The sequence below is a fragment of the Falco naumanni genome, chromosome 8 (genome assembly GCF_017639655.2).
Source record: "Falco naumanni isolate bFalNau1 chromosome 8, bFalNau1.pat, whole genome shotgun sequence".
In the NCBI taxonomy this organism is placed as follows: Eukaryota; Metazoa; Chordata; class Aves; order Falconiformes; family Falconidae; genus Falco; species Falco naumanni.
In genome coordinates this window covers 1558617-1576131 of record NC_054061.1, presented here as the reverse complement: position 1 = coordinate 1576131, position 17515 = coordinate 1558617, and the positions used below count along the sequence as shown (strand labels likewise).

Below are 17515 nucleotides of genomic sequence, written 5' to 3'. Positions count from 1 at the left end.
TTCTTTTGAAGGGCATGCTTTCTGGCCACTACCCAAAGCCTACAATATTTAAGCAAGCATATAAGCCTGCTTTAGAGAAGCCAGGTGGTAATTTTTAGAAATGCCTAAAAAAGGCCTGTGAAGAAGCCGAGTACCCTGTTAGAAGAAGGCAGTGAGCAGAGAAACATTATCAGAGCACGACCCCTTACAATGGAGCACAGTCATGATTACTGACCCCCTCCCCCAAGATCCGTGCTGAACTCCATCTAACAGGCCTGAATGAAAAGAGAAGACTGTTGAAAGAAAGCTATGACCATCCTCAAAGTGGAAGAGGAAAATTTTCCTCTTCCAATTACATTATCAAAATCCCAGTGAACACAGCATCAGTTTTCAGTTGCTTCCATGTTTTAGATGTTTTATATCTAAATATTTATGAAGTTTCACTGTATATACAAGACCTGAATTGTTGTAGTACCTCGCTTGGAGATGTGTTATCCATCACCACATGAATCAGTCGAGGATCCACCGACTTAATTTCACCACTCTAATTTTTTTTCGGATTGATATTGAGGAGGTAGGAGGAAGAAAAGAGGAGGTTAGTTTTTAATTTAGAGTATAAAGTATCAACATAAGAGACCTTAAACACAAGGTTACTCTGCAGCCCCTCTCCAATTTGCCTTTTCTTTCTGCCCCACGTTCTTAGTAAAACTACAGCCTTCCAGACTACCTTCTATCCTTTTGCTCATTCTCTATTTAAAAAACTTTCAGATTTCATTCCTACCATTGCTTCCTTGTATATTTCTTTTACCGAGCATGTCTAGAGGCACTCACTGCATTAAACATGGCTGCTCTTAAATTTGATTCAGTATTGTTCTAGCCTTCCACACATTCACTCTGCCAGATGTAGAAAAGACTGCTGGAAGGAAGCACATAAATTTATGCTAACTATCTTCATCAGCATCTCCCCAAATGGAGCAAAGAACACCCCATTTCTGTAACTGTGCTTTTTATTTCACAGTAGTAAGTTTCACTGCTGTAAACTGGGTGCTTCCTGGCACTTATCTGCTGAAGGCATATACTCCACAATCTCAACGCCTCTCCAAAGTATTACACTTATCTACCATACATAGTACACTCTTTCCTGTGCACCAGTGTCACAGCATTCTCCAAACCAGCCGGCTGCAACAAGGTCTTTTACCATCTCATACCAACATACTCTTCATGCCAGTCCCTCTGCTGCCTTCTCCTAGTCACACGTTCTCTCTCTCTCTCTTCTCTCTGCTTCTTCCTCCTCTCTCTTCCTCAGCTGCTCTCTCTTCACTGGCTACCCAACCTCTTCACAGAACCAGCCACAGCTGCACCTTATCTACATCAGCCAACCCACCGCCCCTGAAGCCAACCACAGCTGTATATTATCAATGTTAATTAACCCAGCTTCATCCCTCTATACACACCAACAACAGATCTAGCAGTCAGAGCACAGGATTACTGTGTATGTATATACACAGGGCTTACTAGGCACATTCGGCATCTGTATTTTACTGCACGTGGAAATGGCTACAGGAGCAGGGGACAAGGGACAGGACCCAAAAAAACCCAACAAGAGTGCTGCTGCTACAGCAGTTTACACACAGCACCACAGGCCTGTTCCTCGTTGCTCCTGGAAAGAAAGCCACTGGGAGCAGGCTGCTGGTTAAACCGAACTACCTGTCAGACCGCACAGAAGCGTATCATGCAACCAGCTAACTATAGCAGTGCAGATTTTCTGTGCTGTTTACAACATTTACTAGGTTAACTGACAGTAACAGGGCAAAAGTGAACAGCCTAAGCTAAAATACATAAATCAATTTTGTTTAGCCTACGACTTCATCTTCTGTGCTACACTTGCTTCCAACCACTTGTACAGCCTGTCAGGCAGAAGCTAAGGGAAGGCATAGGAAGGCCACAGCACACCAGACCCAGAAGGCAGCTCTCCGTACATCAGCACACTCTTCCATCCAGAAAGCCACTTCCAATATTATTTCATACAGCACTCATTTCCAAAAAATTTCTTATAGTTGCTTCTTCTTTTATAGAAGTGAACTGTGTATCATCATTTATTGTGGAAAGTCATCATAACAGGAAAAAAATTTTCTGCAAATCGCAACATGGATAATTACTCATCTTTTAAAGCAAAGAACAAAGAACCAAAAGTGAAGCTGTCATTCTCCAGAAGATATTGAGGAATGGTATTTTAGGAACACCAAAGCATTGCTTTGTATTTTTACCTCAGTCACAGACACCTCCATGAGACGAGTTATTGGGTCTTGGTGGCTCACAACACCACAGAGCCAGCTATTTTCATCCTCTGGTTGGTAAACCTTAACTTTTTGGCCTTGGACACTGTAAGGACCTGGAAAAGAAGGACTTTGAGTACATCTTCCAAACAAGCTCTGTGCCATACAGTAAACAAAATAAGAAAAATGTTCTGTGCACATGATTAGAGCTTGAAGTGTCATCTTTCAGGTGGAAAGAAATTAAAACACTAGCGCTTCTGCTGCAAATCCTGCTAAGCTAAGCGTTCTATTGTAAAAAGTCAATAAATCCTCATTGCTGTAACTCAAAACTACTGTAAAAACAAGATTAATACAGTTTACAAGTAAAAAAAATAAAAATGCAAAAGGTCAAAATTAACTCACTCCGACAAAATCAAACTAGATGGGGGGGTTCCTTGCTAACTAAACTCTTTTGCTTTCTAACCTACAGGTCAGTAATTATGAAGCATCAATCTAGTGGACAGTCACAGCATTTTGACTCAGTTCAGATGCATCAAATCCCAATATAAACTGCATGCAGTTCAGAATAGAAACACATATTTGTAACTGTGGAAAATTTTACATAATTGTACAAATATCCAACATCTCTAAACCAACCAGTCTTAGTTCTTTGACACGGGTAACGGATCATCTACAGAAAGGTTTCCTCCGACCCTGCCCTCACTCTCCACATCAGCATGCAGAGCTTTCCTCCTACCCTAAGTCCAGACAAAAAAAACTTTGTTAATATTAGATCATCAAAATCCACATGATCCAACAGCCCGTATCTGATACAACCAGAACTAGGTGCTTCAGAAGGCGGCTCCAAAGTGGACAATTCTGAAGCTACTGGCTCATGTAAGAAGTATTGTCCTGATAGCATTTTTATCAATAAACATTTTATTTAACCAAAAGGCACCAAAACCCCATTAAGAATTGCATCATCCTTCTAATACAGTGGCCTACCTTTAGGGTGGCTGCCTGGCCCACGAAACCAAACTCCAGCTAGAAAATTGTTTTAGCGCTTGAACTAGAGACCCCAATCTGACAACAAAAGCTGAAATTGAGCTTAGCCCTAATACACAATCCAGACAACAGTTAATGTACTAACTCTATGCTGAGCAGCTGCAGCCACACTATGCTTTAAAAAAGTTTATGTATTAATTATCAAAATGCCAAAGTTTGAATTTGATGTAACAGGAGAATTATTTTTTTTTAAAGATGTACAGAGTAACTTCACTTCTAAATTTCCACAAATACAGAAAAGAACCATAGACTAGGGCCAAAGCTTTAAAAATTGAAAACTAAAACTTAAAGGAAGTTGTAAATATATGGACATTATCAATAATGTGTTGTCCTACTTTAACTACATCTTCAGTGATTGTTCCCAGTAGGTATTTCTGGTTGTATCTCAGCAAGTGCTTACCTGTATCTGTGACAAAATAATTCTTCCCTGTAGAGAACTTGCAAAACAATACAGAAAAAATGACCGTCCAAATCAAATAGTAGCAGATACTATTTGTATTCTCCTTCATAAATCCCAACATAGTCTAGCTGTTCCACAGCAAAGTAGCTCCCAGACAGAAAAACTGTCTCACCTCTACTAAATATCTCCTGAAGCTTCTGGTCACTGATCAATGCATTGACAGATTCTCGTAGCGAAGGCTGTTCCTGCAGAATCTGATTCTGACTCTCTGTTCCCATCTGCCAACAACAAACAATTTTAACATAAGAGTATAGTCTTTTAAGGTAATGGAATCAGTAGTTTTTAAGTGACAGCTCTTCTTGGACTGTTCTGACACTGACAAACCAAAAAAAATAAAATTAAGAAAAAGATTGCTGAACAGGCCAGGAGGAAAAAAAAGACTAGCTATGCAAAAGCTGTTGCAAAGCTTCCATTTCAGTTATCGGCTACAGGATGCTGACAGCTAGCTCCCCAACTGACCAACACACAGAGGAACTGGGACTTTTCAAATGCAGATGGGGATTAGTGTAAGCACCTGGAAAAGCAGGGAAACAAATGCAGTGAAAGGAGGAAGACAAGAATACGTAAGTGGAACAGTAAAAAAAAAAAAATTAATCTGACAAGCACAGCACAAAGTAGAATTTGCAATTTAACTGAACACAGTTCAAATACCTGAAATAAACGTAATCCACTGGCATCAGACAGGAAACGTAAATGTCTGTCCAGAAGAAACTCCACTGGGACCACAGAGCCTAACCCCAGCTTATCTACTAGAGGAGTGAAGGTCTGTGATGAACAACAAAAAAAAAGGTTATAAAAATGACTGAGCACACATACACGCCAACAATAGTTGTTTTCACATGCTATTTCACACTACCACTAAGAATAAAATATTTCATTTCTCAACTTGCACCACCCAGTGCCTGAGTTTTAATGCAAATTATTACTCATTATGTCCAAGCCAATAATTCCTGCAAGTGTGGCACATTACAAGAAGGAATTACAGAAAACTGGCTTTGCCTCTTCCTTAGAGCTTAAAGCAGAACCGAAAACCTTTTGTGATATTTGTTTTTTCATTGGTAAGCACCTTCTGATGCTCAAGTGTAAATCCCCCTTCAGTTAATACTTCAAACTATCCTACATATTTCAGGTACAGCCTCCTGAAAGGAGCATTTTTATGCCCATACAGAATCAGGTGTAAGAAATTTATAGGCACATTATTAAAGGGGAGCTTTTTTCTAGTGTTTGTGCAAAACTGAAGTTCATAAAAGGTGTAATATCGATAGTCAAGCTGCAGGACAAATCACTAAACACACCTAGCAGCATTAGAATGATAACCTTCTAATGCAACTTGCTGATGGAAGATGAAGTTGCCAACCACTGGAGTCTTCAAAACATGTTACCTGTCTCATGCTCACACTTACATGATTTTAACACACAAGTGTTCATGACATTCTCCCCTTAACAGCTCTCATCAGGTTTGTTCACACTCCATTCCCCTCTACACAACACTAAGAATATAAAATTTATTTTCTCAGTTTATGTAAAACTATTTCCTAAAAGTGAACACGCTTACAAGAGACAGACAGTGAAGGATGAATACACATTCATAAGTGATATATCTCAAAAAAAAAAAACCCCAAACCACCCCCACCACTCCAAAAAAACCCCCACAACAAACCATCTGCTTTGTAACACTACGTATCTGGCTTCCAGAATTGTCTCTACATTGCACATACATACTCTAGTGCTTTGGTCTGTATTTTAGTCTGTATTTTAATCTGTACTCCCATGCAGTTAGGTGGGTAGGCCTCCAGTACTTAGTGAAAACTTGTGTGCTCACATGGCTGTCCAGAGTACAGGGGATGGAAACATTTCTTCAGCAAGTCTTCAGATACAGCTTGAGTTATAGTGGAAATACTCTGGGATCTTAGTGGACCCATATTTGCTTCTAAAAGGTTCTGATACAACTTGTTACACAATAAATGTGCGGACTATAGTAACGCCCCCGAATCACTCAGACATCAAGATACTTGTGAATCATCTGAAATAAATTGATCCTGTAATAAACATGGTTTCCCATATGAAATAAAATTGGGGTTCACACTGGGAGTCAAGTTGGAAACACACTGAAAAGAAAACTCCACCTATGGAAAAAACACCACAGATCTCTGCTTTAAAGGCCTGGTTTTCTTCTGCTTTAAAATAAATGTAATAAAGAAACCCTCAGAGGAAGATGCAGTGTTGAAACTGTTGCTTTGAGCCCAAGTGTCCATTTAAAACACTAAATTCAAATCCTACTAAGGCACAAGGTCCTTAACTGGAAAAAACACTTCAATGTGCTCATGCGAAAAAATGCAATATTAAAAAGCAGAGAGTAGGATCCCAAGCAGTCCAACGACTGCAAGAAGAGAAAAGAAATGAAAGGGCAAATTAATAAAAATTAGACAGCATGAAAACAAGGGTAGGTTCTCACATATAATCATCTTTCATCTTCAGAAGCCACTAAGAGAAGAACGAAGGACGTAAGGAATTCTCTTCGCTATATCCTACTCATCAGGATGTCTGCAGAACGGGTATACTCAGACATGCTAGTCAGAACATACTGGCTTTCATTGCAGTTATCATGACATGTAACTGCCATGTAAACAGCAATATGGAAGAAGCAGGAGAAAAATTTTTGTGTCATGTTAGTTAATACTGACAACACCACCGAAATAAAAATTTTAGTTTAGATTAGGAGGGGCCAACTTAGGGCTTATAGGTCAGGCACAGCCCACACTCTATCCTCTTCCCCAAAGTGCCTTCAGGAATACCTACTGAATGATGCAGCAACCTTTCCCACACAGAGCTCTAGAGTCCATAGTAAAACCAAAGGGCTTATTTCTCACAGTTCAGAAAATCCTAACACACTCAAAGTTCTAAAATATGGAAGAATAATCTTTTCAGCTATGTACCACATTTCTTCAGAGACCTGCTGGTAAACACATCTCTCATTTCTGTGAGTGAACAGCTTTCAGTTTCTGAGGCAGTTTCTGTTTCCAACTGGAAGCATACTGCCCCTCTGATGCCTTTCCAAAGGCACTACAATTCTTAGTTAACTGCTCTCCTATTTACCATTTAAAACAAAAATCCATGCCCAAGCAATTTTTGGTACCTGCAGAATGGTGCCCTGTACCAAGCTTTGTGTTTTACAGCAGATTTGACGCAAACCTCTAAGGATGTAAGAGCTTTTGGCCAAATACTCACCAGTGCAGGCCACTGCGCCAGTGAGACTCGAGTCCCCTGAAGCATAACAGGATCATTTCGAGGTGCCCAAACCAATGATCCTTCCAGCAACAACACTATAACTTCTTCAGCATGGACTTTCACCCAGGCATGTTGCTTCCAGTTACAGCCGTCAAATTCCACAAAGATCTGATAAAAAAAATTTTAGAAGGCATTTCAGCTCTTTTCAGACACTGCATTGAAAAAAGTAGATTCTACAATCCCTGTGGATACGAGGACAGCAGCTTCAGTCAGAAAAATCAAGGTAACATAGCTATCAAACATTACAAAAGAAACGGGAATCAAATACACAACAATTACTAACCTATGAAAAATTATTTATCCCCAAACATACAACACTGGCTCCAAATGCTTCATTTCCCCAGAAAAAATTAAAGATGTGAAAACTGTTCACCTCAAAATACAGCTGATAACCTAATGCAAGCCTCTCTCACATCAGGATTTTTTTAGAGAATCCTTCAGCCAGGAAAGTCTGTGATTGTGAAATTCACTCTAAATCAGAAGTTTTGTGTTGCCTTGTACCTTATTAAACTCCCTGAATCAAATGCAAATATGTTGGGTGGCATGAGATTTTCCAGAAATACATACTCACTAGATCTTTCATTACCGTATTTACAAGTATGACAATATAAACCACACTACAATTCTAAATCACTATTGTAAGATAACATCCCCTTTTTTTCTACCGCAAAGGACAAATGTTAAAGCCATACAAAGTTACATGGCAAGAATGCTAAGAACAGGAACGCAGGTTACACATCGCACTCCATGTCCTAACAACTAGGGCTAGTAAATATAAAAAACACAGTCACATTCCTATCTCCCATCCACAGAACTTACATACTACACAAATATAATCAAATATGTTAGATAAACAGCAAGAAATTCCTAATCTGTTAAGAAACACCTTAAGCTGGACAGTCAAAACAAAAAATTTTGTAATAATTACAAGATCACCGAGGGTAACCAGGCACTAACTGGAGATAGCTCTCTGCATCACCAGTAGTCCTCACTAAGAGGTATTAAAAACCACTCATACACTCCTCTTCCCCACTCCTCCCCCCAGACTCCAAAGGGAGCGGGAGAGCCTATGAAGCAACTATCCCGACGAATTACTGAACTCCATTACTGCTTACACTGTCCTGCAGTGAAAGAAGACTGGACCTTTCAAGATACTCTTCCTTCAACAAATTTCAGCAATACAGTGCACATTGGACTGAACACCTTTCCAGTTTCAGTGGGTCTGTACCTTTCTTAGTATTGTATTTCTGCTACCTTGGCAGCAGCATGTGGCAGAGAGAGGACTATCACGTAAGTATAATGAAATGGAACTTTTTGTTTATATGTACAGTATTAGTGAGGTAATCCTCTTGTTATGATTCTCTTATATTGTAAAGGTTATATGAAAAAAGGTTGTCTAAAAGAAACATTAGAACAATGCTGACTTTGGAACGTGTGCCTTTTTTGCCAGATATTTAAGAATTTGATGAAAAGGAAGAGAGATTTTAAATTAATTACACAGACAGGACTTCTCACTAGTATGTCCCCTTAAACTACTTGGCGAGGATTACCAAAGGCAGACAAATTCAAACAAGCAATAAAGTGCAGCTTACCATTCTGTTCTAAATAAACAGGAATACCTATTAGGTTTAGTTTTAGTTTATTACTTCACACAAGACTCAAACAAGTCAATTTACCTTGTGACACATGTGAAGAAAGACCACAAGAAAATTTCTTTCAGTCTTAACCTATAAACCACCTCATTTTTCTATGAAGCATTACAAATTGATGAAATGGAACAGCTTAACTCCAAATTTAACATGTTACTCCCTGTTTCAAAAAAACAAAACCAACTCCCCCCCCCCCAAAAAAAACAACCCACAACAACAACAACAAAAAACCCCACCAAACCAAACAAAGCCTACAAGAAATAGCCTGTGATGAACTTCAAGATGGGTGTTCCACATTTAAGAGGTTCACTAAACATTCTGACAAATACTGCGTACCCATCACATACAAAGCAGTAGCAGTATTACCTGGAACATCCTAGCAGATGGACCTTACAGCAGAACCCCTTCTCAATCATCTGCCAGAGGTCTTGGGAGTTTGGGGAGGTTCGCGCTGACTGGAAGCTATCCAACAGTACTCCAATTTACAAGGCCATGAGGGAGGATCCAGGGACCTACAGACCTGTTAGTCTAATTTCAGTACCCAGAAAACCGATGGAAGCCACCCAGCGTGCTAGTGAAAGACATTTAAAGGACAATGGAATGATCAAGCACAGCCAACATGGGTTCAAAAAGGGAAAGTCCTGCTTAACTAATTTAATCTCTTTCTACCACAAGACCTCCCACCCAGTAGATGAAGGGAAAGCAGTGGATGGAGTTTTTCTGGATTTTAGTAAGGCTTTAGGTACTGTTCCTCACAGCAGTCTTCTGGGCAAGTTGTCCAACTGCAAGGTAAGCAAGTTCACAGTATACTGGGTGTAGAACTGGCCGGATGGCAGGGCTCAAAGGGTTTCAGTGAATGAGGCCACATATGGCTGGCGACTGGTCACCAGTGGCATTCCTCAGAGCTCAGTCCTAGGGCCAGTGCTGTTCAGTGCTTTTAACAGTGATCTGGATGTAGGAGCTGAATGCACCATTAGCAAGGCTGCTGATGATACCAAACTGGCAGGTGCTGCTGACTCTCAAGGGACAAAAGACTTAGCAGAGGGATCTAGACAGATTGCAGCATTGGGCAATCATCAATGGCATGAAAAGTAACAAGAACAAATGGCCAGATTCTGTCCCAAGGACAGAATAATGCCTGACGCCAGCACAAACTGGGAGAGGAGTGGCTGGGGAGCAGCCCTGCAGCAAGGGACCTGGGGGTGCTGGTGGGCAGCAGCTCAAGAGGAGCCAGCAGCGAGCCCTGGCACCAAGAGGGCAAACCGCATCCCGGGGGCATCAGCCACAGCTCAGCCCGCCGGTCAGGAGGGGACTGTCCCACTGTGCCCAGCGCTGCTGCGGCCTCACTTAGAGCGCTGCCTGCGCCGCTGGGCCCCACCGTTGAGAAGGATGTGAAGGTCCTCGAATGTGTCCAGAGAGGGCAACGGAGCTGGTGACGGGCTGGAAGGCACATCCCGCCAGCAGCCGCCCAGGACTCTGGGTTTGCCTAGTGCGGAGCAGGGGCTGAGGGGCGACCCCATTGCTCTCTGCAGCTCCGAGGAGGGGACGTGGAGAGGGAGATCTCTGCTCCCTCAGATCCAGGGACAGGATGCGTGGGGACGGCTCAAAGCTGTGCCAGGGGAGGTTCAGGCTGGACAAAAGGGAACGGACACATTTCTTTACCGAGAGGGTGGTCAGACACTGCAACAGGCTTCCTGGAGAGGCAGTCGATGCCCCGCGCTTGTCAGTGTTTAAAGAGGCATTTGGACAATGCCCTTAATAACACGCTTTAGCTTTTGGTCAGCCCTGAAGCGGTCAGCAGTTGGACTAGACTATCATTATAGGTCCCTTCCAACTGAACTATTCTACTTCCATCACCTAACACGGAAGACAGACCTTATAGTTTTCCTTTCTAAAATCCCAGACCCATGAACTGGATCAAAAGGACAGAAGAGATTTACAACATTATCACATTAAGATCGTCTCCCTACAAAGCTGATTAGTACAGAGAAGCAAGGACAAGTTTGTTTTACATGCTTTACCTTCAATACTCAGTTTTCTTCCATCTTTGTATAATCAACGTAAACAATGCAGTCCTGCTAAACTTTTGACTTCTAACCATTAAAAAGGTGTTACTAATTCTAAGTCAATACCCAGAGTATTTTCCTACACACAGATGCAAGGGAGCTGTTCCAGATCCATGCAACACCACACATGATTTTGTCAGTAGTTTCCAATAGATTACGCAGCATCAAAAAGGATGAAAAACTCAATATAAACAGCTGTGTTCTCAGTTTCTATTTCCAGAACCTGAATGGAAATCACTTTGCATACTGGGTGTGCAAGAAGCAGCAGCAGACCTGCACAGCACACTGAGTGTTTGTGCCTATACCACTTTGTATTACTACAGACAATAACTACAGCATATTCATGAACTGATGCCCAATATGCTGGGATTCTATGCGAAAAACACTAAGGGAATTCTGAAAGAGATGCCTAAAGCAAGGAAAGTAAGGGCAGAGGAGACAGACTTAAGAGTGAATAAGCGTATTTCCTTTTGATAAAGTAGTAAACAGAAATATTCTCCCTTTGTTCAAACCCCCAGAAGCCTTAAGCAAAGTGGCTGCATTATAATTAAGAATGTCTTGGGGTTTTTTTCTCTCATCTTAATTTGAAAATTGTGTAATTTCAAGTGTCAAGAGGGAAACATCTGCATGCTAAAGCCTTGGCTACAGCAGAATAAACCACCTCTCAAATGTATCCATGGCCCAACAATTCATAGGGTCACATCTACTGACAGTATCTTCTGCTGACCCTGCTAACTCTGCTGACAATCAATTTTGACAAGCTGCTGGTAAGAACAGCAATGGTGCTTTGTTAATACCAATGCTTTTAAACAGTGGTATTGATGACAGCAACCAGATACGCAATTAGTGCAGCTATGTCTGTATCACATTAAAAAAAATGATGGTGCTTAGACAGAAATGCACCTGCAGAATTTCCCACGTTCTCCTATGGGAAAAAACACCTTCCCTAAGCAAAAATCTAATTGCAGACTTAATTGGCTTATGTTTTGGTTGTTTGAGGTTCTTTTAATCTATTTTTCCCCCAAACACAAAAAACACAGGGTGCATACACACCTGTAATTCTCCCCCTCCCTTCCCTTTTTATTTTTTTTTGCCTGTCCCACAAAAAAGTGATACTAGAAAGCAGAGCTGTTGCTCTGCCTTGTTTGATATACAAAGACAGCCTGAAGTGTATTTTCCAGAAGACACATTCTTGTGTAGCTACTATACCCTAACAGTCCAGCCTTAATACACTACAGAGAACTACAGTCTGGTTCAATGGAATTACCTCTTAAGTTTTCCAACATCAGTTCCGCTGTAAAAGCAACAATAGTAAGACCATAGTGTAGGTAAGACAGATATATTGGTCTTTTTCATCAGGTGACACACAGGCTCTAAACATGACTTAAAATAGAAAAAATATGGCAGCTTATTGCATTAGAATTTGCACAAAGGTCTAATGTAGCTGCCATCTATGAAAAACATGAAATCTTTACATCTTAGGGTTTTATATATTATAAAAAGCAGAAGATGGCAAAAAAATCCAAGTTCAAAAATATCCCTTAAAATGGTCTTAAAATTTACCTATTTTTGAAAGGAAGGATGGTCCATCAGTTGCTAGAGAGTAGCCAGAGACCCAGGTTCAATTCCCTGCTTCATCAGAGGCTTCCTGCATGACCTTGGTCAAGCCATTTAGTCTCACTGGCTGAGTTTCCCCATCTGTAAATTGGAATAATAGTACTTATGCCCAGAAAGGAGGCACTGGTAGGAATCTGTTGCAGACTACCAAGCAAGACTGTGTAACAAGTCAGTCCATGACCTCTTACTCATTATGTAGAAAGAACTACATTGTCAACATGTGGGAAAGAAGAGAAGGTAGATACTGAGATTCTAATTCCATCACCTAACACAGAAAACAGACCTTGTTGTTTTCAACTTGGGAGACACATGCAACTAGTACCACCATTAAATGAGGTTAAAAAAAAAAATAAACTACAGTAGTTTTCTAATGCAATCATTATTTGGAATCCATTATGTGAGACAAAGATGATGTACATGTCAATGCTTAGAAAACTTTTAGCTTCCAGCCCAGTAATCACACTTCAAACTATTTCTTACAAGCAAAGGCAAAAAAATCTTATCTGAAATAAATATACACACATCAGTGTTTCAATGCACGTGATTCCCAAAGCCAGGAAAATTAGGTAAAAAAACAAAACAAACAACCTGAGGAGAAAAATCCTCCTCTGAGATAATTTATATCGAGTCAAAGTAGATTTCATCACATAACCAAGAAACCAGTTGTTAGAACAGTTATGCTGAAAGGTTGATACTGATCAAGACACTAAGTATTTAGTGAAGACACTAAATATAATACTAAAATTAGAAAATATACATAGTTTTTGCATTTCCTTGGCACTTCCCTATGTTTATAATGCATAATGGTAATTAAGCAAACCAATCAAAAATGCTTCTGGCAGGATCAAGGACAAAAATAGTATTAAACCAGCAGGAGCTAGAGAAATCATAACTCTACTAAAGCCATTACCTTCTGGCATAGCAAGGTGCTAATAAATGGCCACAAATATTTTTCTGTTACGCAACTGAAGGTGAGCATTGGTATCATGTGAGTCAACACTTAACGTGCACAGTAATCTACACAGTACTTAACAATTTCTAATTAAGATGAGCAGGTTTAGGAATCAATGGGTTCTGGGTAACAGTAACTTTTCTTTGCAAAAAACTTAACAAAATACCTGCCTTCATGTACTTTCAGACTTCTAAAAAACCCTTTCAACAATTTCAACAGTTTAAGAGCCAGTTATAAAAAAGGATGAGGAACTAACCTGTTTACTAGCCTCAATGCAATTCTGGCTGAAGTAGAGCAGACAGCATTAAAATGAAAACAAAATGTAAAAAAAATCTGATGTTGTTGACTAAACTTCCCTTATTTTTTTAACTTCTTTAAAATATTAGTGTCACACTGTACTAAATACATACTAGAGTATGAGTTAAACACTCAAAACCCACAGCTGTAATGGATCTCTGACACTGAAAAGGAGCACTTCATGTGAGTTTCAGAAGTTGGTATTTGGCCCAATGTTCCTTAGTTTTGATACACTGATGAGCCAGAAACACATTACAATACACACAATACAACTATAAAGCCAGGAGCCTATTAAAAAATTTCCAAAGAAAACAACAAGGATGACAGTACAGTCCTAACTCACTTTTTCTGGTGGCATCACAAAATGCCAGTCAGAAATTAGTAGCCTGTTTCTTTATTATGTTGGACATACAGTCAGAACAAAGCATTGCAACCTGAGAAGCAATGCACATGGAGTATTCAACAGATGCAAGCAATTCACTTTCTTTTTTAAATGAACAGCTTTTTTTGCAAAGTACAGTTTTATATTCTTGGGTTGCATACAACAAATAACAACTTTGCCTCACTTTTACCCTTGAAGCTTTCCTAGAAAATATGAAAAAACTTTGCTAATCCATTGCTGCGAAGAAAGAGCAGTAACTCCCATATAAAAGCTACTTAAAAACATTCACAAGTAGATAGATTAGATACATAAAGGCTCTGTCATCCTCTGCTTGAAGAAAGATTACCAGGTCTCTCAAGCAGAGAAATACAGGTCTCTCACCTTGAATTCAGGCTTTGGAACACTTTGTGTAATATCTCACACCAGGAAAAGATGGCCCATATGCTGAGCACAAAACCCAACCATTCTCTGATAAAATCGAAGCATTTGACTGAGGGTCTTCATAGGAATCTGTTCTAGTTCCAAAAATGAAAGTGTTTGAGAACAATCAATGAGTGCTGTAACTGACACCAGGATTGCGAAGTTCAGCAGAAAGATCACACATTAGAAAGCTCTGCAAGCACACCTGAAGACAGAATTCAAAATTATCTTGACAAACTTGAGAAACTGCTTCAAATCAGAGCACACCATAACCACAAAAACAAGCACAAGGTGCTAAACAAAGGCAGATACTACCAGTGACAGGACAAGTATCAGTTTTATAGGAAAAAAAACAACTGAGCAGATTATAATGGACCTTGAGGTGGTATACGTTCAGCTATCTAACACTGTTTCAAGAAAGGATAGACACATATATAAACAGGTGTAGAGTACACAATACAATGAAGTGATTGCGTCTCTACTCAGCCTCAGTAAGACACCTGCTAAAATGCTTATGACCAGTTTGGGTCAGAACAACAGGAGACAGCAGAAGGAAGCAAACAAGAACCATCAACAGTCTAGAAAATGCAGGCTTTGGAGTGGTGATGTTAGGTTGCTTTATCAAGAAAAAAAGAATACTGAAAGGGGATTTAATAACAGTCTTCATGAAAGGCCTGCCAGAAAGAGAATAAATAGTCTTATCTGATCTACCCACTACAGAGATGAGATGATATTGGGATTAAGATTGAACTAGAAATACCTGGGTAAGAAAATTACCTTGAATGACGGATTGCAAGAACAGAAGCAATGACGAGACTACGCACAGAGACTATAAAGATCTCTATATAGTAGAAATGAAAAAAAGAGGCTACAGAAACATGTCAGGAATGGCACTGGCAGAGTTAATGATGGTTTGATGCAACAGGATGGAATGACAACAAAGAGATGGAGGGACACACATGATTATTACTCAAAGGTGATCACTTATACAGGTAAGAGTAAAAAGTGACAGAATACATACAATATGACATGAAGAATCAACATTGGACAACTTTCTGGGACACACCTTATACAAGCAAGTATGTCAGGGCCGATACAGAAATAACTAGTTGTACAGCCATTTCGAACTACCGAATCAAAACAGCTTCCTAGAATTTAAATCTCTCTTGGCTGGCATTATAATCATTGCATTTCAAGTCTGAACAATGGTCTGACACCACAGCAATATAGAGCAAACTCTATACCAAAACTTGGATCTTAAAGTACTCAAATATAGCATATCCGAAAAATATGATTTTGTTTACTGTAAGTTCATTTGACACTGCAACAATAAGTTTCCCTGTTCAGACTTTTTTGTTTGTTGTTTGTTTGAGGGGTTTTGTTTGGGTTTTTTTGTTTGGTTGGTTTTTTTAAACTTTAGTTTAACAAAGGAGGAAAAAGAAACACTTCAAGATTAGTAAGTAACAGAATTATAGGGGGAATCAGGAGCAACTGCAAAACAAGAATGCCATAGTTAAATTCTGTAATTATTCTAAAACCCCAGACAGTTCCAGTCAGGACCTGGTTTAACACAGTTTTTAAAAGAAGTTTAAAAAAAAAAAACAAACACCAAAAAAACCCCCAAACAAACCAAAACCCAAACCCCACAAAACACATTTCAGCAAAAATAGTGGAGGGAACCATTCCTGAAAATACTGATCTTCCAGTACTACTTTATGTGGCTCAAAAAGGTATGTATTTACATGAGTTGGGTTAAGTAGGTAGGAAAGAATGACTGAAGTGCCAAAACCAACAGCAGTCGGTATCCCATTTTTTTCAGTATTACAGCATTTCCAGTTTGAGCATCAGTACTGACCCTAACACTGGTCACACATATGCAGGAAAATGTCAAGTAATGTGAATATCACAGCTCAAAATCAAGTGCTGCAAACCACACACAAACCACAAAATGCAAGGGAAAGTCTCATCTTTGGGAAGCCCTACCCCATTCTGTACAGCTTCAGTTCACAGCCATTTTAGAGCCCACTACAACTGCCACACTCCTGCTGTAACAAAAACGATCAACACTCAGAGCCCTGTGCGAGCACAGCCCTGTTGATGCCTCTGTGACAGTGACAGTCCACAACCTTAATTATCACAAGCATGAATGTGCGAGCAATCTAGCTTGGCCTCAATCCATGCTACCTCATCCCTGTAGCGAGACACTATTCAAAACTGATGTACATTTTTATTTTTTTTTTACAACATAAGGTGAAGTACAGATTTACATTGAGCCTGGAACTCCAAAAACTCCACTTCATACAATCCACATGCAAAAGGCAGATTGAGGGTGGCCTCAATCCTTCTGCCCCCTCCCCATGAGATTTGGCTACCATGCAAACCAGATCATAAGTTGAAGCAAAGTAGTTGTCCAAAATTCAAAATTTAAAGTCTTCAAGTAGCATAGCATTTTATTCTCCTGATACACAGCAAATAACAAATATGTGCATTTATAATTCTGCATGCAAAATATCTTCAAGATGTTACTTTCAAAACAGCACTTTGAGAAAATGCTGGAGGTTCTTTGTTTATGTGATTAACATCTTTTAGAAATTTAGATGGGTAAAGACCCTTAGATCAGATCACACTAACAGCTTGCTGTCACTGAAAGCACCAGGACACTGCCTCACCACCATCACTACACAGTCCCATTGTTTCCCCTTGAACAAGCAACCCAGCTGACACTGTGGTATGTACATTCAGGGAACATGTGGCTAGAAACCAAGCATACACAAGGAATTGTTGATTTCCTGCAATCTTCCTTGGTGCTGTTTGCTTAAGGGTCCAATGAAGCATCATGCACAAGAGATAGGAAGGGTTACTTTTTTATTACTATTTTAATAGTACCTAGCTAATGTATTGACTTATAGTAACATCGGACCAAACTCTTCCACTGAAGTCTTTGTCAAAATGTTTTTTTCTTACACTAAGAACAGGAACACAAAGCACTGAACTATTGTCTCTCCCATATGCTGCACTATCTTCCACTTTATCCAGCAAGACCCACAACAACTGTCAATCAACTGAACACCCCCAGATATGAGCT

At 39.8% G+C, this 17515-nt stretch overlaps 1 protein-coding gene across 4 annotated transcripts in view; it reads right to left on the bottom strand.

Moving 5' to 3' along the window:
• The window catches only part of KDM3B (lysine demethylase 3B), a 65456-nt gene that overhangs the window by 36622 nt on the left and 11319 nt on the right, over positions 1–17515 (bottom strand). For 2 of the 4 annotated variants that reach the window (XR_005829485.1, XM_040604940.1), the window contains exons 2-6: positions 6988–7155; positions 4411–4524; positions 3872–3977; positions 2247–2371; positions 455–523 (exon numbers count right to left, since the gene is read on the bottom strand). Coding sequence is in view for 3 of the 4 variants with exons in the window: in XM_040604940.1 (XP_040460874.1) it covers positions 455–523; positions 2247–2371; positions 3872–3977; positions 4411–4524; positions 6988–7155 (582 nt within the window). In the remaining variant the exon portion in view is untranslated. Of the gene's footprint in view, positions 1–454; positions 524–2246; positions 2372–3871; positions 3978–4410; positions 4525–6987; positions 7156–9062; positions 9564–12325; positions 12536–17515 lie in introns of those variants that run through there. The other 2 variants (XM_040604942.1, XM_040604941.1) reach the window with 2 other exon arrangements.